The following is a 21,277-nucleotide window of genomic DNA, read 5'->3' as shown; positions in this document are numbered from 1 at the left end:
GGCACTAGGGTATTTACCTCTTTTTGCAGTCTACAAAGCTTTAGACTAAAGCAATGTGGGATGAAGAAAAGAAGTTTGGGTTCTGATCCTTGCAGCTTAAGGTTTTAAGGAAGAGCATGTTGTGTTTCTGGAGTCAGGAAAAAGCCATCCATCCCCTACTGCTGGGGACACTGCTCTGCATGGTTCTGGGTTCCTGGGAGTCCTATTAAGAGAGGAATTGCACTGGTGCTGCTTTCTTTTTTCCTACTCAGTTCTTCCAAGCACTGTTGAGATGGGCCAAATTGGTTTTATCTTCTTCATACAGGTGAAGAAACTGAGGCTCCAAGGAAAAAAGTAGCTCAGGTCTCCCCAGTTAGTGCCCTAGTGCTCTTTCTTTTTTACCACCTACTCCCAATACCCACCTCCTGTCCAACCCCCGTGCCTCCACCCCCCTACCTCCCAGGAGCCTTTGCTGGCACACATTCCTATCCTGCCTGGCCCCCTCCCACAGAGAAGGAATGGAAGCTGGCCTGTGTACCTCTATTCCCCCATTCCCCCTCAGCAGCAGGGACAGCCTGCAGGGCAGTGCTTGCTCTGAGTCACTATTCCCAAGAGCTGGGCTGCAGTTAGCCTTAGGTCAGACTGACAGAACCTTCAGGGGAGAGGGCTAGGCTGGACTTTTTGGTAGGCGGTGTCAGTGTTTTTATCTTTTTCAGTTTGAGATGGGGGTCTGTATTGCCCAGGCTTGTCCTGAATTCCTGGATTCAAATGACTTCCCTCAGTCACTAAAGTAACTAAGGCTAGAGCTGTTTCATTTTTAATTTTGAATCACCTGTTGATTTTAGGCCACAGAGCAATGACATCCTAGGCACTGGGGTCAGCTTATTCCAAGGAAGTTCCCAGCACAGGTCACATAAATGCATTTAGATTTCTTGGACTGCCTGGAGCATCATAAACCTGTGCAGCCCTGAACAATTGCCATGGGAACCCAAGATCTGTGGCCAGTGTCAGAGACCTGAAAAGCGGCCTCATTTCTGGAGTATACAGGCAACATTCTTCCAGATTGACCAACCCTCTGCTAGTTAATGTTTTATTAACCTTTCTCTGCCTCCCCAGGGTTCAGAGAAGGGATTTTTCCCCCCCCCTCCTTTTTAAAGCTTGCTCCTGCAGGCCTGATCCATGCCTGGTGGTTTGCACACCCCCCTAGTTGCTGTTGTTAGAATTACTGGTGATGTTTCCATGCCACATGTCAAGAGTTCAAAGGGTTCCAGAGATCAGTAGGCACAACCTCCTCATTTCATTAAGACAAGACTGAGGCCACAGAGGTTCACTGATTTTTTTTTTCTTTCACCAGATGAATGAATAGTAAAGTATAATGTGGTCCCAATTTTAACTGTGCTATGTGAGACCATTGGGTCCAACAGGGTGACCCAGCAGGCTTTGTTTTTGACTGGAGCACAGCACTGCCCAGAGGTAGGGCTGGGATGGGAAGAGATGGCTGGAGCAGGGTCTAACATTTCTCATGTCTTGACATGTGTCTGCAGCCGCCTCCAAAACTGCCCAGTGGAGTATTCAGTCTGGAATTTCAAGATTTTGTGAATAAATGGTGAGTTTGCTCATTGTTTTTTGAAAGGGTACCTGGATTTGTCAGACTTCCCACCCCATTTCTGAGCCCTCCAGCTTTGCCCTTTCCCCTCTTGAGTACCCCCTGGCTATTGCCATAGCCTTTCTTGTGGAGGGCCAGGGCTTAGTGGTGTGACTGCTTCCAGCACTTGCTCTACATGGATTGGCATGTTGCTTTTTTTTTTTTTTTTTTTTTTGTAGATGGATACAGTACCTTTATTTAGTTATTTTTGTGTGGTGCTGAGGATCAAACCCAGTGCTCTACCACTGAGTCACAACCCCAGCCCCTCCCTTGCATGTTGCTTTTTGACCTTCATTTAATTCAGCAAGAAGTCATTAACGTATTGTGGGCATGATATTGTACCAAGAACAGGAAGATGAATAAGGCTCTGGCACTCCTCCTCAGAGCCTATAGTGCGTAGGGGGAAAGGCATGCAAACAGAAGCAATCTGAATCAGAATCAGCGCCAGGCAGAAGCTTCATATTACTTTTTTCCTTTCAGCTTAATAAAAAACCCCGCAGAGAGAGCAGATTTGAAGCAACTCATGGTAAGTCCATTTATTTCAGATTCTTACAGCACTTGTTTATTAATTTGGTCTCCTGTCATTTTTCTGGCACTTATTTACTTTCCATTCCCTGCTTCTGCCCTGACCACCGTGGTGCAGCTGAGAGCCTGAGGCTGCAGGACTCAATCACCAGTCTCCTCTGTCCTCCCATCAGTTTAAAGAAAAGGCTGAAATCACCTCACAGCTGGGATATTGGAAGAAAGGCTTGAGGCAGTCGAGGGAAAGAAGGGGCCAGTCTGCGGCCTTCATGGGGCTGGGCCTTTTTCTCTTGCTGACTTATCTTATGTTAACCTGTGCACCTGCCTCCTCTTGCTTGGCAGCAGGGCAAGTGAAACACCTTGACCTCATAGCTTTTGTGGCTTGCAGTGTCACATGCTCTCACCTCCACCAGTGCCTTTGGCTTTCCCAACAAGTCTGTGAGGTCTTGAAGGGAAGGTCACTAATCCCGTTACATTCTGCAAGAGCAGCTAGGGAGGTGAATGACTTTCCATTGGTATAATTGGCAGAGGCAGGTAGAGCAGGTCTTTGGGCCTGCAGCTGGCCCTACTGCTGCTCAAGGGCAGGCCAGGAGCTCCCTCCAAGTGTGGCACAAGTGCTAGATGTGACTCTTGGATTTTCCTTCCATTGGTGGTTTTTAAAACACCTCTCCCTGTTTCCTTGCTTGCAGGTTCATGCTTTTATCAAGAGATCTGATGCTGAGGAAGTGGATTTTGCAGGTTGGCTCTGCTCCACCATAGGCCTTAACCAGCCCAGCACACCAACCCATGCAGCTGGCGTCTAATCCTTTGGGAAGCAGCAAAGAGCGAGTCCTCTGCCCAGTGGTGTGCCATGTTGCTTTTGGGCCTCTCCCATGCTTGTCTCTGTTCAGACGTGCATTTGACTTATGACAAAGGATGAAGAACACAGCATGTGCCAAAACTGTACTCGTCGTCATTTTTAATATTACTGTCTTTATTATTACTATTATTTCCCTAAGTGGATTGGCTTTGTGCTTGGGGCTGTCTGTGAGTATGTTAATCAAAACACATGCCAAGCTGAAATACAGTGACACTTTGGTGACCGTGGGTAGTCATTCTTACTGACATTTGCACTGCTGTTCCTGCTCCGCAACTGGCTGGCCGCCTGTATCTCCAGGATTCTTGACACTTGGTGGTCCTTCATTTCTGCCAAGTGGACCTTCTCTCAGTGTGAGTGCGAGGGAGCCTCATAAGTCCCTTCACAGGCAGTGCATGTGAAGCATGCTTTGCTGCTGTGAAAATGAGTACCAGAGAGTGTACATCATGTTATTTTATTACCATCTTTTGCTTTTGACGTAGAATTCAGCAGTTTCCATCAAAATCTAGCCAGAGCCATTCACTGCCATGATAGCTGGGGCTTCACCAGTCTGATTTGTAGACTTCTGGTTGTATTTCTATATTTATTTTTAAATATATTGTGTGGGGTAGTAAATGGTATATGTATCTTTAAGTTTAGATTAGTGTTTCTAAAATGGTGGAGTTACTCTGAATGTCACAAATGAATCAAGGCATTAAAATATGTCAGATTTCTATCTTCCCCCAATCTAAGTACCAATGCTATTGTAAACAACGTGTATAGTGCCTAAAAAAAAGTAAGAAAATCCTTTTAATCATTTTAATCCAGATGTTTAACAAATCTAGTCTCTTATTCTAATAAATATACTATCAAGTTAAAGGATGAAAGGTATTTCTACTTTTGTGGTAGGCTTTGCGATTTCTCTAATGTATAAGAAATCAAATGATTTAGTCAAGCATTGTTGTGGGGGGTGGGGAAAGTAGGAAGGAGGCTGAAAGGCAGAACTATCACACCAACAACAAATTCAGGACATTGGACTAATGGGTCTTCCTGTGATTTCAATCTTTGTACTAATTCTTCTGCTACATCACCTTACCTGTGACTTTCAACCACTTGCCTTTAGACTTATGGACGGATCCCTTCTTTTCCTTTTCTCTCTACATAGGAAAAAGCAGCAGGTAGGGTTTGGGAACAAGTCTAAGAAAAATCACAAGCCATTTCTCAGTGAACATTCCCCGTTTTCCTTAACAAAGAGCTGAGCTGGGGGTTTACCTGCTCACCCGAGGCCCTGCAGGCTTTGGAGCCTCTAGCCAGGCAGAGCCAGTCAGTCTGCTTTGTTACAATGAGCAATGGATTATCTTCTTGCACCACTTACACTTAACTCCACCTTCCTGGAAGGGAGAAATGTGCCTGATGCCAGCTTTGTCATGTCTGTGAGGTGGCAGTGAAATCACAGTAATTAGATGTGGTAACAGCCACACAAAGTAGTCTAAGGTGGGCAGTGTAATTAAAGCCATGAGCCAGGTGTGGTGGCATACACCTGTAATCCCAACAGCTCAGGAGTCTGCAAGTTCGAGGCCAGTTTCAGCAACTAAGAGAGGCACTAAACAACTTTAGTGAGACCCTGTCTCAAAAAATAAAAAGGGCTTGGGATGTAACTCAGTGGTTAAGCACCCCTGAGTTTAATCCCTGGTACCAAAAAATTAAAAACACAGAAAAAAGCCATGGTCATTGGTGCCCTCTTCTTAATTAAGCATGAAGCTTCCTGATCAGTACATCAAATCTTGTATTCTTTGAAAGGGCAGATTATAGAAAACCAAATGTAATGTATATGTTTAAAAATAAAAAGGCTATTTCATTTTTAGATTAAAAAGAGAACTTGGTAAGTAATACCCAAAGTAGATAGTTCCACTCTGGAGCTACCAGAGCTTGGGTTATAGCCAGGATTTTAAAAAATGGTCAGTGTTGTGTACACTGCTGCCTACGAATTTTTTTTTTCACGAGGCCAACAGCTGTTCTAAGAACAGTCTAACTTACATGTTTTCAACATATAAACACTTGAGTTTTAAAACCTACTCCCTATGTCTTGCCAACAAGGAGAGGATGCCTGGCTATTGAGAATGTCTCATTAAAATGAACAAACTACATCCTTTGTGAGAAAATAGCTTAAGCTGGTATCTAAAACCTGGATTTAGGTGCAGTGGCATATACCTGTAACCCCAGCTACTTTGGAGGCTGAAGCAGGAGACCCAAAAGTTCAAGGCCAGTCTGGACAACGTGGAAAAACCTTGTTTCAGAATTTAAAAAAGGGCTGGGGTTGTAGCTCAATGATAGTCCCCCTGGGCTCCATCCTCAGGATCAAGAAAATAAAACCCAGATGTAAATGCTTTCATGAGTGGTTTCTTTTGAGGGGTGCTTTAATTCTCTATCCACAGTTAAATGTATTTCATTTTTAGTGTCAAAAGATTTTTTTCCAGTAATTTTTTTTTTACCAAGAATGATCTTGTTTTCAAGAATGATGTTCCCAGCATCAGTGCTTTGAGTTCTTAGTCAGATTCTTGTCTCAAACTTCCTTTTACTGAGACACCAGTAATAGTTGGGATTTTAGATGATACCTCATTGGCATCTTAACAACCTGTGAAACTGCTAGAGCAGATGTGATTATCCTCACGTTACAGATGTAAAACTAGAGTTGCGAAGAGGTGTGAAAACAAGCAACCAGTTACCAGTCAGCAGTAGAGCTAGAATACAGTGAACTTTTCCGGGTCTTGAAAAACCCTGTTCATGTTTTAAATCAGACCCCAAAAATGTATACCTTGATAAATTTTGTTCCAAAACTGTCTTCACTGTGTTTTAAGGAACATATCACTTAAACTTCCTGCTCTTTCCTATAAGAGTAGCTTAAAATAACCTCAATGAAACATTAACAACAAATATATTCCTCTTTTTTTCTGAACAGCTACATAAGTTCTGTGTGAAGACATTCTTAGTTTGCATTGGCTGTTAGCTGGAGAAGAAATTATAGAATTAAGTGAGTACTCAGTAGAAAAGGGACAATATGCAGAATTAAATCTCAATTTCAAATACAAAGTTCAACAACTCTTATTCTGCAGTTATCATCTCTTTTATTATAAAAGTGCAATCTCCCAAGCATAGTGATATCTTCTTTAATGACACATTTCTTCTTTAAGGGCCAGAAATGGATCTTATTTTACGCCATCTTGCCATTTCCCTCAGAGGAGGAAATGCTGCTTTCTCCCTCTGTATCTAGAAACCAGCAAGGTCTATGATGGTTATTTATAATTTATTCTGAAGCATCTTTTATCAGCGATGTTTCAAGCTAGATGTGGTAACAGCCACACAAAGCAGTCTAGGGTGGGCAGTGTTTCCATGTCTCTGAAATATGGCAGCAGCTTGTGCTCTCAAGTGCCCCGTCCTTCGTCTTGTTATCTTTCTCTCCTAGACTGTGACCTAACTGTTCACAAGGGTTCAATCGCACACAAATAGCTCTTAACTGGGTTTTCTGAAAGACTTGTTGACTGGAAAGCCTAGCTTGTATCTTTCTCAGTAGGATTTCAGAGGAAATTTTATTTTGAACATAATTACTAAATCTAATCTTGTCACAGATACTTCACCATCCAAACTGCTCAACTTTAAGACAGTATATCTTTGATTTTGTTACTATGTTTTACTTTTCCTAAAACATTCTGGAACTTGAGTTATTACTGATGAAGCCACTTATACAATGACACATTCCTCCTAAGATTCTTGCTTTCCTTTCAAGTAGGCCATAGGACTTCTCTGAAGAAGTATCTGAGGCTTAGAAATATAATTTTTAGAACAAATCCTGGGTCTCATCCTCCTTTAGGAATCTGATTCTTCTTCTTCCTCTTCTTCTTCTTCCATCACATGGCTCTTTGTGCTCAATTCTAGTGTAGTTTGATTGATCGATGCTTCATTATCTACATGCATCAACATCTGTTAGCCAAGGACATCAAAGATTAGTAGAAAGGATATTGGCAGCAAAACAGCAAATTCTTAAAATGTTTCAAAATCAAATCTCAACTGTATATTCACCCCTAGCATTTATGACTAAGAGGTAAGCCACTTTGCTATATTCTGTTCTTCTAAGTTCTACCTCACTTCTGTTACCAAAATGGGGTAAGAGTAAAATGTCCCAGATTTACTAGAATGTTACCTCATTTACAAATATGGTTCTGGGAGAAAGTTCTAACTTAAGAATTGTGCAGACTAAATGACATAACTACAACATCCAGAATTGCTCACATTTGATATATTTAGATGTATTTAGAAAGAGTATGATTTTATTGACTTCTTGAAGGCATGTGGTAAGAGGAGGGTAGGATGAGGACTGAAATTCATTTTTCAGTATTACACTTTGTAGTTGAAGCCACATTTTGTTTTTGACACATTCTTACAGAGATCTACATACTTCCCCAGGGTTCATCCGAGTAACTAGAGAGAACAGGTGACCAGGAGGGAGTAGGCTCCCTAAATTGGTCAAAAGTGTAGCCAACTAATGTAGAATAGCCAGCTTCTTAAACTAGAAACTGATCCAAGGCTGGAGATACAGCTTAGTGGTAGAGTGCTTGCTTATCATGTACAAGGCCCTCGGTTTGATCTCCAGAACCACCACCAGCACTAAAAAAAAAAAAACAAAAAAAACAGCAGCACTTAAAGTCCTTTGGGCTTGACAACATGCTTTATAATTTTTGGCCACCCAAGCAGCAGGGGAGCATAGTGAACTCTGCACTCTCTCTGCCTGTACTTAATTTTTTTTTGTGAGGTGGGGGAGGTAGCAGGGATTGAAGTCAGGGCACTTGACCACTGAGCCACATCCCCAGTCCTATTTTGAATTTTATTTAGAGACAGGGTCTCACTGAGTTGTTTAATACCTTGCTTTTCCTGAGGCTGGCTTTGGACTTGCCATTCTCCTGCCTCAGCCTACCGAGCTGCTGCGATTACAGGTGTGGGTGCCTGTATTTAATTTTACTTACATCATGTGACTGTTCTGGTATACCAGGCTGAGAAGACAGCATCTCATCCCCTTTTCTAGAACTGATTATTGATTGGAGGGCCAATTCTTCAACCTAGAAAAGAAGAGTTGAGGATATTTCATTACCATTTTTTTTAGTTGTAGATGGACACAATATCTTTATTTTTATGTGGTGCTGAGGATCGAACCCAGTGCCTCATGCATGCAAGGCAAGTGATCTACTACTGATCAACCCCAGGCTTTTCATGCCTTTTATTTTTGCTTTTTTGCAGTACTGGGGATTGATCCCAGAGCACTGAGCAAGGTAGGCACTCTATTATTCACCCACATCATCAACACTTTAAATTCAGAGACGGGTTCTTACCCATTTGCTCAAGCTGGCCTTTAACTTGTGATCCTGCCTCAGCATCATGAACAGCTGTTTTCCCTGCCTTTTAAAGAGAGGAATAAATTCCACCTTCTTCCCTTTGGACTGTACAGGTGGGTTTTGTGTGTATGTGTATGTGTGTTGTGTGTATTTTACTAGGGATTGAACCCAGAGCTTCCCACATTCTAGCCAAGCACTCTACCACTGAGCTACATCCCCAGCCTCCATTCCTCCTCCTCACCACCACCACCACCACCACCACCCTTTTTTGAGACAGGATATCAAAGTTGTTCAGCCTTGAGCTTTTGATCCTCCTGTCTTCCAAGTTACTGGTGTTATTGGCAGCAGAGCCAAGGAACCTACCTGGATTCTGACTGGTCATATCTAGCCTCCCACCTGCATTAAAAAATAGGCAAACAATGGAAAAAGAAAAAATGAACTTTATACAATTTGGTCAAGCCTTAGCCACTGTTTACCTTTTTCTTATGTGCGCAGGCAGCTGAATCCAGCTAGCTGGGATCCAGACAGGTTCCCTGGCCTGGTTGCCAATAACACTGGGATTACAGGCATACACTGCACAATGGGCAGTACAGGTGTTCTGGCTTAATTATGGTTTTCATTCACCAAGAACTAGCAGTTATGAAAGAAAACACAAGTGTATCATTGAATCAGATGTGGAAGTCAGCCTGTGCAATTTATTAAGACCCTGTCTCGAAATAAAAACTGAAAAGGGCTGAGAGTGTAGTTCAGTGGTAGTGTTCAATCTCCAGTACAACCCCCGGCCACACACACACAAAAGACCAGGCAACACCCGACTCCACAGAAGAGTCTTCAGACCTGAGCTTGTCTACTCAGTAATGAGAAAGCAAAGACAGGGGGAAAAGAAAACCCAAGTGTTTCTTGAACCATGAGGGAATCTGGGTTTTGGGGACCATCATCCATACTATCACTAGGTACTTGTAGGGGTACTGTTGCAGTATAGACATAACTGTGGGTCATTATAATTACCCAGGAGGAAAATCCTTATTGTTTTGCTAAGTCAAAATTGTAAAACGCTTTTCAGTTTATAAAGGGCTTTTTAATCCTCATGTCATTTGGACTTCAAGACCTAAATAAGACAGTTGAATAGGGATTAGCATGATCATCTCACAAGGGCTGAATTATCCACAGGTCTGGAAAGTGACGTAAACAGGCCTGAATCACCAACCTTCAAACTCATGGAGTCATTAACAGCTCCAAGAACTACTGGGAATTCTAAGCTTTGGGACCAGTCCCTCTCCCAGGGCTTGATATCTTTCACACCATGGGATATCTCAAAGATCTATTCTTGGTTTGCAATATTAAAGCCATTTCAAGAATCAGTACAAACTAGTAAACGGGCTCAGGAGAGGGTTCAGGAAGAGATGGATGGGTAGGAAGACTAAGTGAGCTTTGGAGAAGAGGACACATCCTCAGCGTATGACCAGCAGGGTCAAGATTTAGAGATGTGGGGCCTAATATTCGAAAGCACGCTTGCCAGGTGTTTCAGCTACATGAGTTTGTAACCTGCTAGGTCCGCGCCACGACAGACGGATGAGGACCAGGACAATCGACCGCAGAGGCAGGCTCCTCAAAGGGCTGAGCTCGGGGAGATGTCACGCAGGCGAAATGGTGGGGCGGTGGGGTCACCTTGAGGCGGTTCAGCTGGTCGTGCAGGGCTGCCTTCAGTCGCAGCAACGTCTCCTCCTCTTTGCGCAGCTCCTGAAGCCGGCTCAGCATCTCCGCTCGTCAGGACGCCAAGTTCCACAGTCTGTCAGCCTGGCGCTCGCTGATGACGCCATCGCCAATTTCCGGAAACGTAGGGGGCGGGGCTTGAAGACAAATCGGAAGCGCACAGCAGGTCTCCTTCCGGCGCGTGCAGTCGCCCGGTTACTCAATGGGTAGTGAGCGATGTGAAGGGTTTGGCTTTCTAGGAGACATTTGGACGCATGAATAATGATCAAGATTTCTAAAGCACAGGACAAAAAAAAACTGAAAATAAGTCTTGAGTTTGGACAGGTTTTTCAACCCCGGTAGTGCATTTCCTCACACTAAGTGGTGAAGCTGTAATAATTCAGAACAGTACTGACTGCAGCACACTTCCAACGCGGTGCTTCAACCCCCACCCCCACCCTTCTGCTGTCTTGGGTAGAGCCCAGGGCTTCGTGCAGGCTAGGAGACTACAACCCCTGGCCAAAGCAGCTGTTTGACTCCACGATTCCAGTTGCGTACCAAGGAAGGGGTCAAAACCACCCGTTTCTAGTACAAGCTGTGGTACATGAACCATATTAATTCCTAGTGGACTCTAAAGGGGACAGACTGCTACTTAAGGAGCTAAAGAGCATGAAGATGAAGCTGTGAGGACAAAATGCAATGAGAAACACCCATTTTGTCTACCAAGAACCAACAGTTGGCCCAGGAACCAGATCATCCCGGCTGTGAACCTTTGCCAACCATCTATGCACTAAATACGTGCACATGGTTCCAAAAACACCCCCTCTAGAATCTTTTTAAATTAAGGGTGACAAGTGCCAACCGACTTCCATCATTGTAAGCTAACAGAAGCACTTTCCCAGAGGTAACCAAATTCACTGGTTACTTCCAACATTGTATTGAACAACTTTGCCCTCTTGTGGTTGCTTAAAATGTCAAATTTCTATGGAATTTAACGCACATCCAGCCTTTTTGGGAAGCAAATAGTTTTCTTGGAGGGGTACAAGGGACTGAACTAAGGAGTGCTTACCCACCAAGCCACACCCCCAGCCCTCCCCTTTTTTAACTTTGAGATGGTCTAAGTTGCAGAGGCTGGCTTTGAACTTGTGTTCCTTCTGTCTCAGCCTCCTGAGCTGCTGGGATTACAGGCAACCATGACCTCAGGTTTTTCTAGTGATTTATAAAATGGAATGCCACATCAAGGTCTTTGAAATAAGATACTGTGTCCACCTACAACTAAAAAATTTTTTTCCTAAGACCAGTGAAGTTTTACTAAACAGACCCAACAAAACATGTTTGTCACTGCATCTTTGATCAGCTCTTTATTCAAAATAAACTGTCCAAAATTATTTAAACTTATGGAATAAAACAGATTTTAGAGTTTATGCAGCAGACTTTTTCTCTTCTGCAGCAGGTTTCTTCTCTGCTGGTTTCTTTTCAGCTGTTGGTTTCTTGGAAGGTGCAGCCTTCTTCCCCACAGGCTTCTTCTGCTTAACACCAACAGCCTTCTTTCCCTGCTTCTTCACCACAGGCTTCTTGCCTGCAGCCCCCTTCTGATCTTTCTTATCTGATTTAGCTGCGGCTGCAGCTGCTGCTGCTTTATCCACCCGGAGTTTGTGCTGCAATAAATTAAGTAAAAAGTTTAAGTTTTTTTAAAAAAACTCCACATTCACATTATTAGTAAAAACAAATGGATCACTTACATTCTTGGCCTGGCGAAGAATGGTATTCCGGCGCATAGTCTTTGCATATGGGTTTAGCTTCAACATGATTCTCAGGTTTTTCAATGGATTCTTCTTCAGGACTCTGCGATGAATCTTCTTACTGTGAAAAGGTAGACACTTATTAATTTACTTACATTACTCATATTTTTGAAATAATAATTTGGCAGAAAGAATGATACTATAAATATCAGAACTTTACCGTGGTGCCCTAAGAGCTCTTTGAATTTCTGGGCTCTTCAAGATTCTGCTCAAGTCTGTATTGATCATCTTGTGCATAGGGAGGCTGAAGGAAAATGATTAACAATGGATACCTAAATTCTCAAGTAACCGACTGAGGATGATAAACTTCAACACCTTTATTTTTATTTTTTTAAATGGCAATTCTTTTATTTAAAAAAAATAGTTTTTTAGTCCTCAATGGACCTTTACTTATATTTATTTATATGTGGTGCAGAGACTCAAACCCAGGGCCTCACACATGCTAGGCCAAGTGTTCCACCACTGAGCTACAACCCCAGCCCAACAACATCTCTATTTTTAACCATTTCTCTCTCCAGAACGCAGTAAAAATTTCTACTAAACTATCTTCAGAAGCCCTGGCCAAAGTAGTATTTACCATTCGAGCATACTGTTTGCACATAAAGGGAAATGTCAGCCAAATAAAACCCATTATTTATATAAAGTATGCAGCTAGGTGTGGTGACACATGCCTTTAATTCCAGGCTGCAGCAGTTTGAAACCAGCCTGTGCAGCTTAGAAAGATCCCATCTCACAATGAAAAAAAGGGGTGGGGATTTAACTTAGTGATGAGTGCTCTGGGGTTCAAACACTAACACTACCAAAACAAAACCAAAAAAATCCCATGAAGGGCTGGGGTTGTGGCTCAGCGGTAGAGCACGTGCCTAGCATATGCGAGGCCCTGGGTTCAATCCTCAGTACCACATAAAAATAAATATATTGTGTCCAACTAAAAAATATTAAAAAAAAATCCCATGAAAATTATGCTAACCAATTCTGAATGCTAATGTGCATAAATGGTTAAAAATAAAGGTGCTGAAGTTCACCATCTTCAGTTTAAATCTATGTTCAGTATTTAAATATAAAAAAGCACTCACTTATAGTTACTCTTGAGGGAAGCAGCCTTACGCCAAGTGCCATATAGTTCATCTAACTTCCGAAAAGCACTTTCAGTCCAAATGCAGAAACGCCCCACATGCCCACCAGGAGCAAGTTTCAAAATGTTCAGTTTGCTTACATTAAGTAGAGTAATTCCTTTTAAAGGGAAAGGAGAATTAGAAAGGCATTTTCAATATAATATAAACAATCTTTATGGCGTCACCAGGAACCCGAGAGCTACCTTCTCAATTTTACAAAGTTTCAACCATGGATAGTACAATTCATTCAGCTAAGAATCAGAATTTCCACAAAATCATTTATTTCAGAAACACGGACCATAAAGTGGAATCTCATCATAATCAAAGCTGAATAAGGATGCATAGTGTGAGTAATCAAAACAAAAACACTGTAAGGATTACCAGGTATGTTTCTGAAGGCCTTGATGATACCATTGTCTTCATTATAGATGATACAGGGGCCCCTGCGCTGGATACGACGACGGTTTCTCATTTTGCCTTTGCCAGCTCTCATTCGTTGAGAGGCATAGACCTACAAAATGAACAATTTCAGTATTAAGGTAAATGAAGTAATTATTAAGGTATAGATCTGCCCTGGATCTTCACAGTTAAGTATGTGTTTTCTCAGACACCATTCTGACAAAGTATTGCATCTATACTGTGTATATGTCTTTCCTAGTAATTATTCCCTAGATAATATAATGCAGAACTATTTACGTAGCATCTACATTAGGTAAAAATAATTTTTTAAGATGAGGTGTATAGGTTATATCGAAATACTATAGTACCTCACTTTGTGAGGCTTGGGCATCAATGGATCTTATTATGGAGACAAGGATGGTCCTGCAATCAGTGCCCAATGGATACTAAGGGTTGACTGTCCTATCTTTCAGTTTTCCTCTTGAACAATCAAAAATCTGGGGTTGGGGTTGTGGCTCAGCTGTAGAGCGCTGGCCTAGCATGTGCAAGGCCCTGGTTTCGATCCTCAGCACCACATAAAAATAAACAAAATAAAGGTACTGTGTCCAAGAAATAAATATTTTTTAAAAATGCTTAAAAAAAAGAGAGAAGAAATTCAAGATCTGACAAATTTCTATACATCAAGAACCACCAAACTGGGGCTTATGGTTAGAGCTCAGTAGTAGAGTACATGCCTTGCATGTGGTGAGGAACTGGGTTCGATCCTCAGAACTACATAGAAATAAATGAATAAGATGAAGGTATTGTGTCCATGTACAACTTACAAACAAACCCCACCAAACTGTAAATATGCACATTAAGCCTACTTTTTTTTTTGGTACTGGGGATTGAACCCATGGGCACTTAACTGAGCCACACCCCCAGTCCTTTTTTTTTTTTTTTTTTTTACCAAATGTCTTCTTTGATATAATGAGAGCAACTAAGAATAGAGTAGGGAGGAAGAGCAGGAAGAAAAGATTGACATTAAACCCCCAGTCCTTTTTAAGTGTATTTTTTTAGAGACAGGGCCTTGATAAATCCCTGAGGCTGGCCCTTTGAACTTGTGATTCTCCTTGTCTCACCCTCCCTAGCTGCTGGGGGTTACCAGCAGGTGCCATGGCACCCAGCTAAGCCTACCTTTTTGATATCATTCCAGGCTTTAAGCTTCTTAAGAAGCAAAACAGCCTCCTTGGTCTTCTTGTAACCTTCAACTTTATCTTCCACCACCAAAGGGAGTTCAGGAACTTCCTCAATTCGATGACCTGACAAACCAATTCAATACTTATCTGGTTACCTGAATTCTTTGAAAAAGATTTTATATAACTTACAAAAGCAAAACAGTACACAATTTGCCAAATCAGAATTTCCACAAATATCATTTGTTTCAGAAACACGGACCAATGAAGTGGAATCTCATCATTTTGACAAGCAAAAATGTGCACGAGGGAGATGATGTGATATGAAAAGCTTTCTAATTATATAATTACTATTTGAAGAATTTCCAGTTACATAGCTATTGTTAGATCACCAACTTGTTATTTAGAAGTAATCAAAACCTATTCTTAATAAACGGAAATTTAGACACTCTAGGATGAACACAGGTAAATTATAACAAAATATTACAAACCTTTAGACATGACCAGGGCCGGTAAGGCTGAGGCAGCCAAAGCAGAGCAGATGGCATATCGCTTTTGGGTTGTGTTCACTCTCCGGTGCCAACGACGCCATGTTTTGGTTGGTGCAAACATGCGGCCTCCTCTACACATCTATTTCCTTAGTTAAGAATAAAACTTCTTGGGGCTGGGTTGTGGCTCAGCAGTAGAGCACTCGCCTAGGTGTGAGGTCCTGGGTTTGATCCTCAACACCACATAAATAAAGATATTGTGTCCAAGTACAACTAAAAAATAAATATAAAAAAAGAGTAACACTTCTTAAAATTACACATTAGGAAATGGTTATGTCTTGCTCAGTAACAATTTTCGTCAACCTTCTGTAACAGCTTACTGACAGCAGGCAACTGTCGCTGAGAACAGAGTAAGACGCAAATTACGACATCATTGCAAGAGAAACCTCCCTGCGTGAAGCCTTTTCTCTTGAATAATTTTAATTTCACATGTGTCTCAAGCGACAGATAACTTGAACACTTAATATTTTAGACATAAAGAGTTCAAAATACATCTAATGTGTATAAACCGGGCACAGTCTGCTAGATTCCAAAAACTGACCAGTGTAGGTAAAGGATACATTTCCAAAGGCACCCTGGCCAGAACGGTGAGTCCCACCACCTCGAACTCTGGGGATTCGAGCCACAGCTCTACCAGTACCCCAAGACTCAGCACTGGTTTGATGACCTAAATGGGAAGAAATTCAATTTTAGCTACCTAGACATAACCAATCTATTTGACTTGTGAATGGCAACAAACAGCATCAGAATATCCAAGAAAATCATGTGGTTCAGAAACACGGACCAATGAAATGGAATTTCATCACTACTGTAAAGCAACCTTAAAATACCAACCCAGAGAAAACATGAATCCATACCTGCCAATTCACTGACAGCATACGGCTGTCTGTTGTTTTTACGCAAGTTGGTATGAACAAAGTTCACAATATCTGGTCGAATTGGGGCCTTGAACACAGCAGGCAAAGTAACATTTTTGCCAGATGACTCCCCCTTTTCAGAGTACACAGATATCAGGGGTCGAGCACACGCCTTGGGGAAAAAAATTGACAAGCAACATTAGAGGTGAACTCTTCTCATATGCCAACAGCAAACTATCAGTTATGTAAGAGCTCAGTTTTGTGAGGCAGATATTGCTTCAGGCTTAAACACCATATAAAGCCTCAAACAATATCAAATTATTAAACTTCAATAAGTTCTCAGGCCTGTCCCAAGCTCCACAATTTTCAAGGGTTGAAAATGCAGTTTAATCTCACCACCTAAACTATCTGAACTCACTCATCCAACCTTTCATTTCTGTTGCTCCCCCTTACCTCTTCCAAAGCTTGCTAGTAAAAACTTGTCAGGTTACTTTTCCTTCATCTTTCCTAAAAACTTTTCACTGGAAATAGTAGCGTCTTAAGGATGGCTTATACAATCTCCTCTCTTCCAGATATTGACCCACCTTTTGTTCTTTCCAGTTTTGGGGTTCAGCACTGGGCCTCGCACAAGTGCTGGACCACTAAGTTATAAGGTCACCTTCTCCAATCACTGTTTTAAGTTGATAATTACATCCTCTCCAATTTCCTATGTCAAAGGCACTTGCAATTGAATATTACTATGTTTTCAGTCCAAGTCAACAGCAATCCATGTATAGAGTGTTGTCTGTCTTGTTCACAAACTCCAGTACGTTACATAGCACACAAGCATGGTATTTAAAACATAGTGGACACCCAACGTTAGTCATACCGTGAGTTTGCTAAAAGTTTAAACATTAGACGGTGTCAAATACAGCAACGAATCTTAACGGAGTCTCAAAGCTTTTTACAGACATCATCTCAATACTGGGCATTCAGGAAAAAGGTTTAATACAAGTTTTCCCCTCTTTAACAAAGTTCCTTAAAAGATGGAAATATACCTAGTTAGAGAGCACATTTAGACATAAGGCACAAACCTGTCCTTACCACCCACCTTCTCAGGCGCCCAGAGCTCCCATTCTCAACAGAACTCTAGTTTTCTAGGATCCCAAAGCAGCTAGAATCCAGAAGTTCGTTTGAGAACGACCGAGGAGCTTCCAGGCGCGCCCTAGTGCCCGGCCTCCCACGTTGCCTAAGATGGCTGCCGGGTCGCCAAACAACCCAGTTCTCCCCGAAAACAGACGCCTTTGGAACTCTCGTCCTTGATTCCTCCCCTGCATATTTTGTTTTCTGAACCCTCGTCACTCCCTTCTCAATTCGGGCAGGCGAAACTCCAGGTAAGAAGATTTCCACTCACCATTGCCGGGAGAGGAGAGGGCCACGCTCCTCTCGCCCCAGCTGCTCCCACAGGAAAAGGAAGTACTTAGCACTCCTTACTCTATATGTAACCTTCAGCTTGTTCACACACTGCCCCGCCACAGAACAAACGCAGGCACAAAATATCTCTCTACTATACTAAGTAAATAAAAAAAAACCAGCGTGTTATTTTTTATATGTATCAAAGCATGGGATCTATGTTTCCAAATCTTAGAAAACTTGCTTAGAAAGGAGGGACTCCTTTTAGCGGACTAATCCTTAAGAGGGCGTGACCAATCTCGCGAGAGGAGGAGTCTTTCTCTGCAACCACTACATTTATTTAAAAAAAAATTTCTGACGGGAATAGAAAACTATTGTAACAAGAAATTTCACTGAGTGCTCTATAAACAAAGTTTAATTATATGGACAAAAGGAATTGGTTTCCAACTAGTAAAAGTAGTCCCGGCGGGGCGGGGTTACGGCCTCTGACGTCGGCGTCCGGGCGCGCAGTTCAGTTTGGCGGTTCCGGAGTCGGGAGTAAGACCGGGGCAGAATGTGGGCGCAAGTGAGCCGAGGAGCTGAGGAGTTTTACGCTCGCCTTCTTCAGTGAGTCGTAGTTTATACCGATAGCTGGATGTAGGAACAGCATTTCTAGATACTCTCTAGGTATCTAGATCCCGCCCCAAGCTTTTTGCTGCACCTTGAGTGTTGAGAGCCACAGCCAAAGGGGCCCCAGCAAACTTCCAGCTGCCAGCAAGCTTCAGACTGCCCCAGCAACATCTAGCTGATTGGCTCCTCTGCGGTGATGTTCATTGGGCTGTTTCCCTGCCCTTCAGACTGCCAGCTGATGATTGGCTCACAGCTGCCCCAGCAACATCTAGCTGATTGGCTCCTCCACGGAGCTGCTCATTGGGTGACTTCTTTGGCTCTGCCCACGCAACCCAGCCAATCGGCCTCAAGAGGAGGAGGATTGTGGGAGGTTGAGAGGCTGGTGTGGGGGAGAGAGGCTTGTGGAAGCCGGTGGTGGCAGTTGGGCTCTGAGGGTTTTTCCCTGGAGCTGTTTTGTTTGGCGTTTGTAGTTCTAAAAATAAAGTTAGTTTCTTTTTGACAAGTGGCTCCTGATTTGTGCCAAGCCAGACTTCGGCATTTGGTGGCTCGCACGGGGAGCAACTGAGGGTAAGTAAACTGCTCGCCCCTGAGGGCAGGGCGAGAGGATGGGGAGCCATTCTAAGTCTCCTCTTTTGTTTTGCTTCGTTTTTGTTTTAACTTTCCTGTCCCTGGAGATGAGTAAGAGGGAAGACAAACCACTCACATCTGAGGAAAAACTATTTGCGTTTGAGGAACAGATAGGGAGAAAGGACGGATGCATATGTCAGGAGGATAGAAAGGCTGTTATAATGATTTTGTGTGGTTCCCTTTTTATTGGATTCTGTCTCGGTTTTGTTTGGCGTCATCTTGTTGGGTTGTATTATAGTAGAAATACGGGATCAGCAATTAGTAAAAAACAAACCGAAAGAGTGTTAAGTAAATTGTTAGAGGAAGGAAGCTTCCCAGTAAAATCAAGAGCAGTCAGGGCATACGTTGATGTAATACAAGAATATAGCCCATGGCTTTTTAAGGAGGAGCTGTTAGATATATCACAATGGAACCATCACGGTGAAGATTTAAAAAGAATAGAAAAGAACAACCCAGGGACTCTGCCAGTTGGCACATTGTCATTGTGGACGTTGGTATCTAGTTTGCTTAGTCCAAAGCCTTCAGTTCAGACAGAGGTAGAGGAAGAAGAAGACATATTGATTCAAGTAGAAGAGGAAGTCTCTCAAGTTAGTCAGACAGAGGAAAAGATTCAAGTAAAAGCTCGAGCTAGTCAGAAAGAGGAAAAGATTCAAGTAAAAGAGAAGGTCTTTCGAGATAGTGAGACAGAGGAAGGAAGTTTAGAGCAGAAAAATCTATCAGGGGAAAAGTTAAAACAGGTGACTGCTAATAAGACCCTTTTGTTAGAGAGCGTGAGTGTCCAATCAACAGCACCACCTCCATATGCTAAGAGACTCCCAACCCCCGCAGTTGATAGTTTGGATCCTGAGACAGGATCTCAAGTATGCCCTGTATTTGAGGTAGGAGGGCAGCGAACTTACCAGGGTTTAAATTTCAAATCAGTGAAGGAGCTAAAAGAGGCTGTAGCAACCTATGGTCCTCAAGCACCCTTCACTGTAAGCTTGGTCGAATCCATTACCAACTTAAGCATGACGCCAGCAGATTGGGCTAGTTTGTGTAAAGCTGTGCTAAATGGAGGACAATACCTGTTATGGAAGGTTGCCAATGAGGAATTTTGCAAGGAGACGGCTAGTCGAAATGCAGCAGCTGGTTATCCTCAGAGAAATCTAGATATGTTGTTAGGAAAGGGACCTTATGAGGATCGGCAGCAACAACTTGCATATGATCCTGGTGTATATTTACAAATTGCTGTAGATGCAGTTAGGGCATGGAAGTCTTTACAAGAACCTGGAGGTTTACAAGGTCAATTATCTAAGATAATACAAGGAGCTAATGAACCTTACGCTGAATTTGTAGATAGGCTTATTCAAACAGCTACCAGAGTTTTTGGGAATACAGAACAAGCAATGCCATTTATAAAACAACTGGCTTATGACCAAGCGAATCGTTGGTGTAGAGATATCATTAGACCATGGAAACAGGAAGATTTAAACACATATATTAAATTATGTAGAGACATTAATGAACAAGGGCAAATTGTGGCAGCTGCAGTAAAACAAGCTTTAGATGCCAGAGACATTAATGAACAAGGGCAAATTGTGGCAGCTGCAGTAAAACAGGCTTTAGATGCCAGAGACATTAATGAACAAGGGCAAATTGTGGCAGCTGCAGTAAAACAGGTTTTGGATGCCAGAGACATTAATGAACAAGGGCAAATTGTGGCAGCTGCAGTAAAACAGGCTTTAGATGCCAGGCCAAGAACATGCTACAATTGTCAACAAACAGGACATTTTAAAAGGAATTGCCCCATAGGAGGAGGGTTTAACAAAACTAGGTATCAAACAAGTAGAATACCGGGTATTTGCCCACGATGCCGTAGAGGGAGACATTGGGCTAATGAATGCCGTTCTCAAACCACCATAGAGGGTACTCCATTATATTGGGCTAATGAATACCGTCCTCAAACCGCCATAGAGGGTACTCCATTATCAAAAAACGAACAAGGACAAGGTGTTTATCCACAATATCGTGGACAAAGGCATCAGGCTCCGTTGCCAAAAAATGGACAGGGGGCCCCAATGCTCCGGGGCCCCAAACCACAAATATACGGAGCACTGGAGGAACCCAGCAACCCCAGCAACCCCATCAGGGTAGTGCCCAGCACATCAGATCCCTCATCAGACAAACCAGAGGGAGCGCAGGGTTGGACATCTGCGCCTCCACCAAATCAGTACTAACTCCAGAGATGGGAGTTCAAATCATTCCCACAGGGGTAAAAGGACCTCTTCCCAAAGGAACAGTAGGCTTATTATTGGGACGCAGCTCTTCTACTCTAAAAGGACTTTTGATAAGTCCTGGGGTAATTGATTCCAATTATGAAGGTGAAATAAAAATTATAGCCAGTTCTCCAAAGGGTATATCAGTAATTTCACCAGGAGATAGAATAGCACAGTTACTAATAATACCAAGCCTACATGATAAATTTTCCAGTCATGTTGTAGAAAGAGGTTCCAAGGGATTAGGCTCCACAGGTGTAGATTGGGCTATGCTTTCTTTAAATTTAGATTCTCGCCCCATGCTAAAACTAAATATTCAAGGACATGAATTTAATGGGCTACTGGATACAGGTGCAGATCTTAGCATCATCTCTCGTCAAGAATGGCCAAAACATTGGCCATTACAACAAGCCACTCAATCGCTTCGAGGCCTAGGATTGG

At 42.6% G+C, this 21,277-nt stretch overlaps 4 protein-coding genes and 4 non-coding genes across 10 annotated transcripts in view; 2 read left to right on the top strand and 6 right to left on the bottom strand.

Annotated features, from left to right (window-relative positions):
• Positions 1-3,860, top strand: part of Map2k1 (mitogen-activated protein kinase kinase 1) — a 75,976-nt gene extending 72,116 nt beyond the window's left edge. The window contains exons 9-11 of the mRNA XM_078049417.1: positions 1,524-1,585; positions 2,105-2,150; positions 2,836-3,860. Coding sequence (XP_077905543.1) covers positions 1,524-1,585; positions 2,105-2,150; positions 2,836-2,949 — 222 coding nt within the window. The 3' untranslated portion in view covers positions 2,950-3,860. The remainder of the gene's footprint in view (positions 1-1,523; positions 1,586-2,104; positions 2,151-2,835) is intronic.
• A 2,223-nt stretch (positions 3,861-6,083) lies between these two features.
• On the bottom strand, positions 6,084-10,200 carry Snapc5 (small nuclear RNA activating complex polypeptide 5). 3 transcript variants are annotated; one of them, XM_040275932.2, is made up of 4 exons: positions 10,034-10,184; positions 8,363-8,429; positions 8,000-8,092; positions 6,084-6,959 (listed from the first exon to the last, which is right to left on the bottom strand). In XM_040275932.2, the coding sequence occupies exons 2-4, from the start codon at positions 8,408-8,410 to the stop codon at positions 6,846-6,848; spliced, it is 255 nt and encodes an 84-aa protein (XP_040131866.1). In that variant the 5' UTR covers positions 8,411-8,429; positions 10,034-10,184; the 3' UTR covers positions 6,084-6,845. The 3 variants fall into 3 exon arrangements, with proteins under 3 accessions (XP_040131866.1, XP_077905544.1, XP_005316776.1); XM_078049418.1 differs by having other exon boundaries at positions 9,911-10,047; XM_005316719.5 differs by lacking the exon at positions 8,363-8,429 and having other exon boundaries at positions 10,034-10,200.
• A 1,191-nt stretch (positions 10,201-11,391) lies between these two features.
• On the bottom strand, positions 11,392-17,503 carry Rpl4 (ribosomal protein L4). The gene is made up of 10 exons (XM_005316720.5): positions 17,347-17,503; positions 15,954-16,125; positions 15,657-15,763; positions 15,040-15,178; positions 14,550-14,674; positions 13,356-13,485; positions 12,936-13,092; positions 12,020-12,103; positions 11,800-11,920; positions 11,392-11,715 (listed from the first exon to the last, which is right to left on the bottom strand). The coding sequence occupies exons 1-10, from the start codon at positions 17,347-17,349 to the stop codon at positions 11,479-11,481; spliced, it is 1,275 nt and encodes a 424-aa protein (XP_005316777.1). The 5' UTR covers positions 17,350-17,503; the 3' UTR covers positions 11,392-11,478.
• On the bottom strand, positions 13,229-13,298 carry LOC120887011 (small nucleolar RNA SNORD18). The gene has a single exon (XR_005730181.1). It is a non-coding gene; the product is annotated as a small nucleolar RNA SNORD18 (small nucleolar RNA).
• LOC120887010 (small nucleolar RNA SNORD18) lies at positions 14,766-14,837 on the bottom strand. Its single transcript, XR_005730180.1, has one exon. It is a non-coding gene; the product is annotated as a small nucleolar RNA SNORD18 (small nucleolar RNA).
• On the bottom strand, positions 15,376-15,474 carry LOC120887021 (small nucleolar RNA SNORD16). Its single transcript, XR_005730191.1, has one exon. It is a non-coding gene; the product is annotated as a small nucleolar RNA SNORD16 (small nucleolar RNA).
• LOC120887012 (small nucleolar RNA SNORD18) lies at positions 15,836-15,907 on the bottom strand. Its single transcript, XR_005730182.1, has one exon. It is a non-coding gene; the product is annotated as a small nucleolar RNA SNORD18 (small nucleolar RNA).
• Positions 17,504-17,652: 149 nt separating the features above from the next.
• Zwilch (zwilch kinetochore protein) overlaps positions 17,653-21,277 on the top strand; it is a 45,971-nt gene continuing 42,346 nt past the window's right edge. Inside the window, exon 1 of the mRNA XM_005316721.4 lies at positions 17,653-17,951. Coding sequence (XP_005316778.1) covers positions 17,899-17,951 — 53 coding nt within the window. The 5' untranslated portion in view covers positions 17,653-17,898. The remainder of the gene's footprint in view (positions 17,952-21,277) is intronic.

The sequence above is a fragment of the Ictidomys tridecemlineatus genome, chromosome 5 (genome assembly GCF_052094955.1).
Source record: "Ictidomys tridecemlineatus isolate mIctTri1 chromosome 5, mIctTri1.hap1, whole genome shotgun sequence".
Classification (NCBI taxonomy): domain Eukaryota; kingdom Metazoa; phylum Chordata; class Mammalia; order Rodentia; family Sciuridae; genus Ictidomys; species Ictidomys tridecemlineatus.
This window is presented reverse-complemented; position numbering and strand designations above follow the sequence as displayed.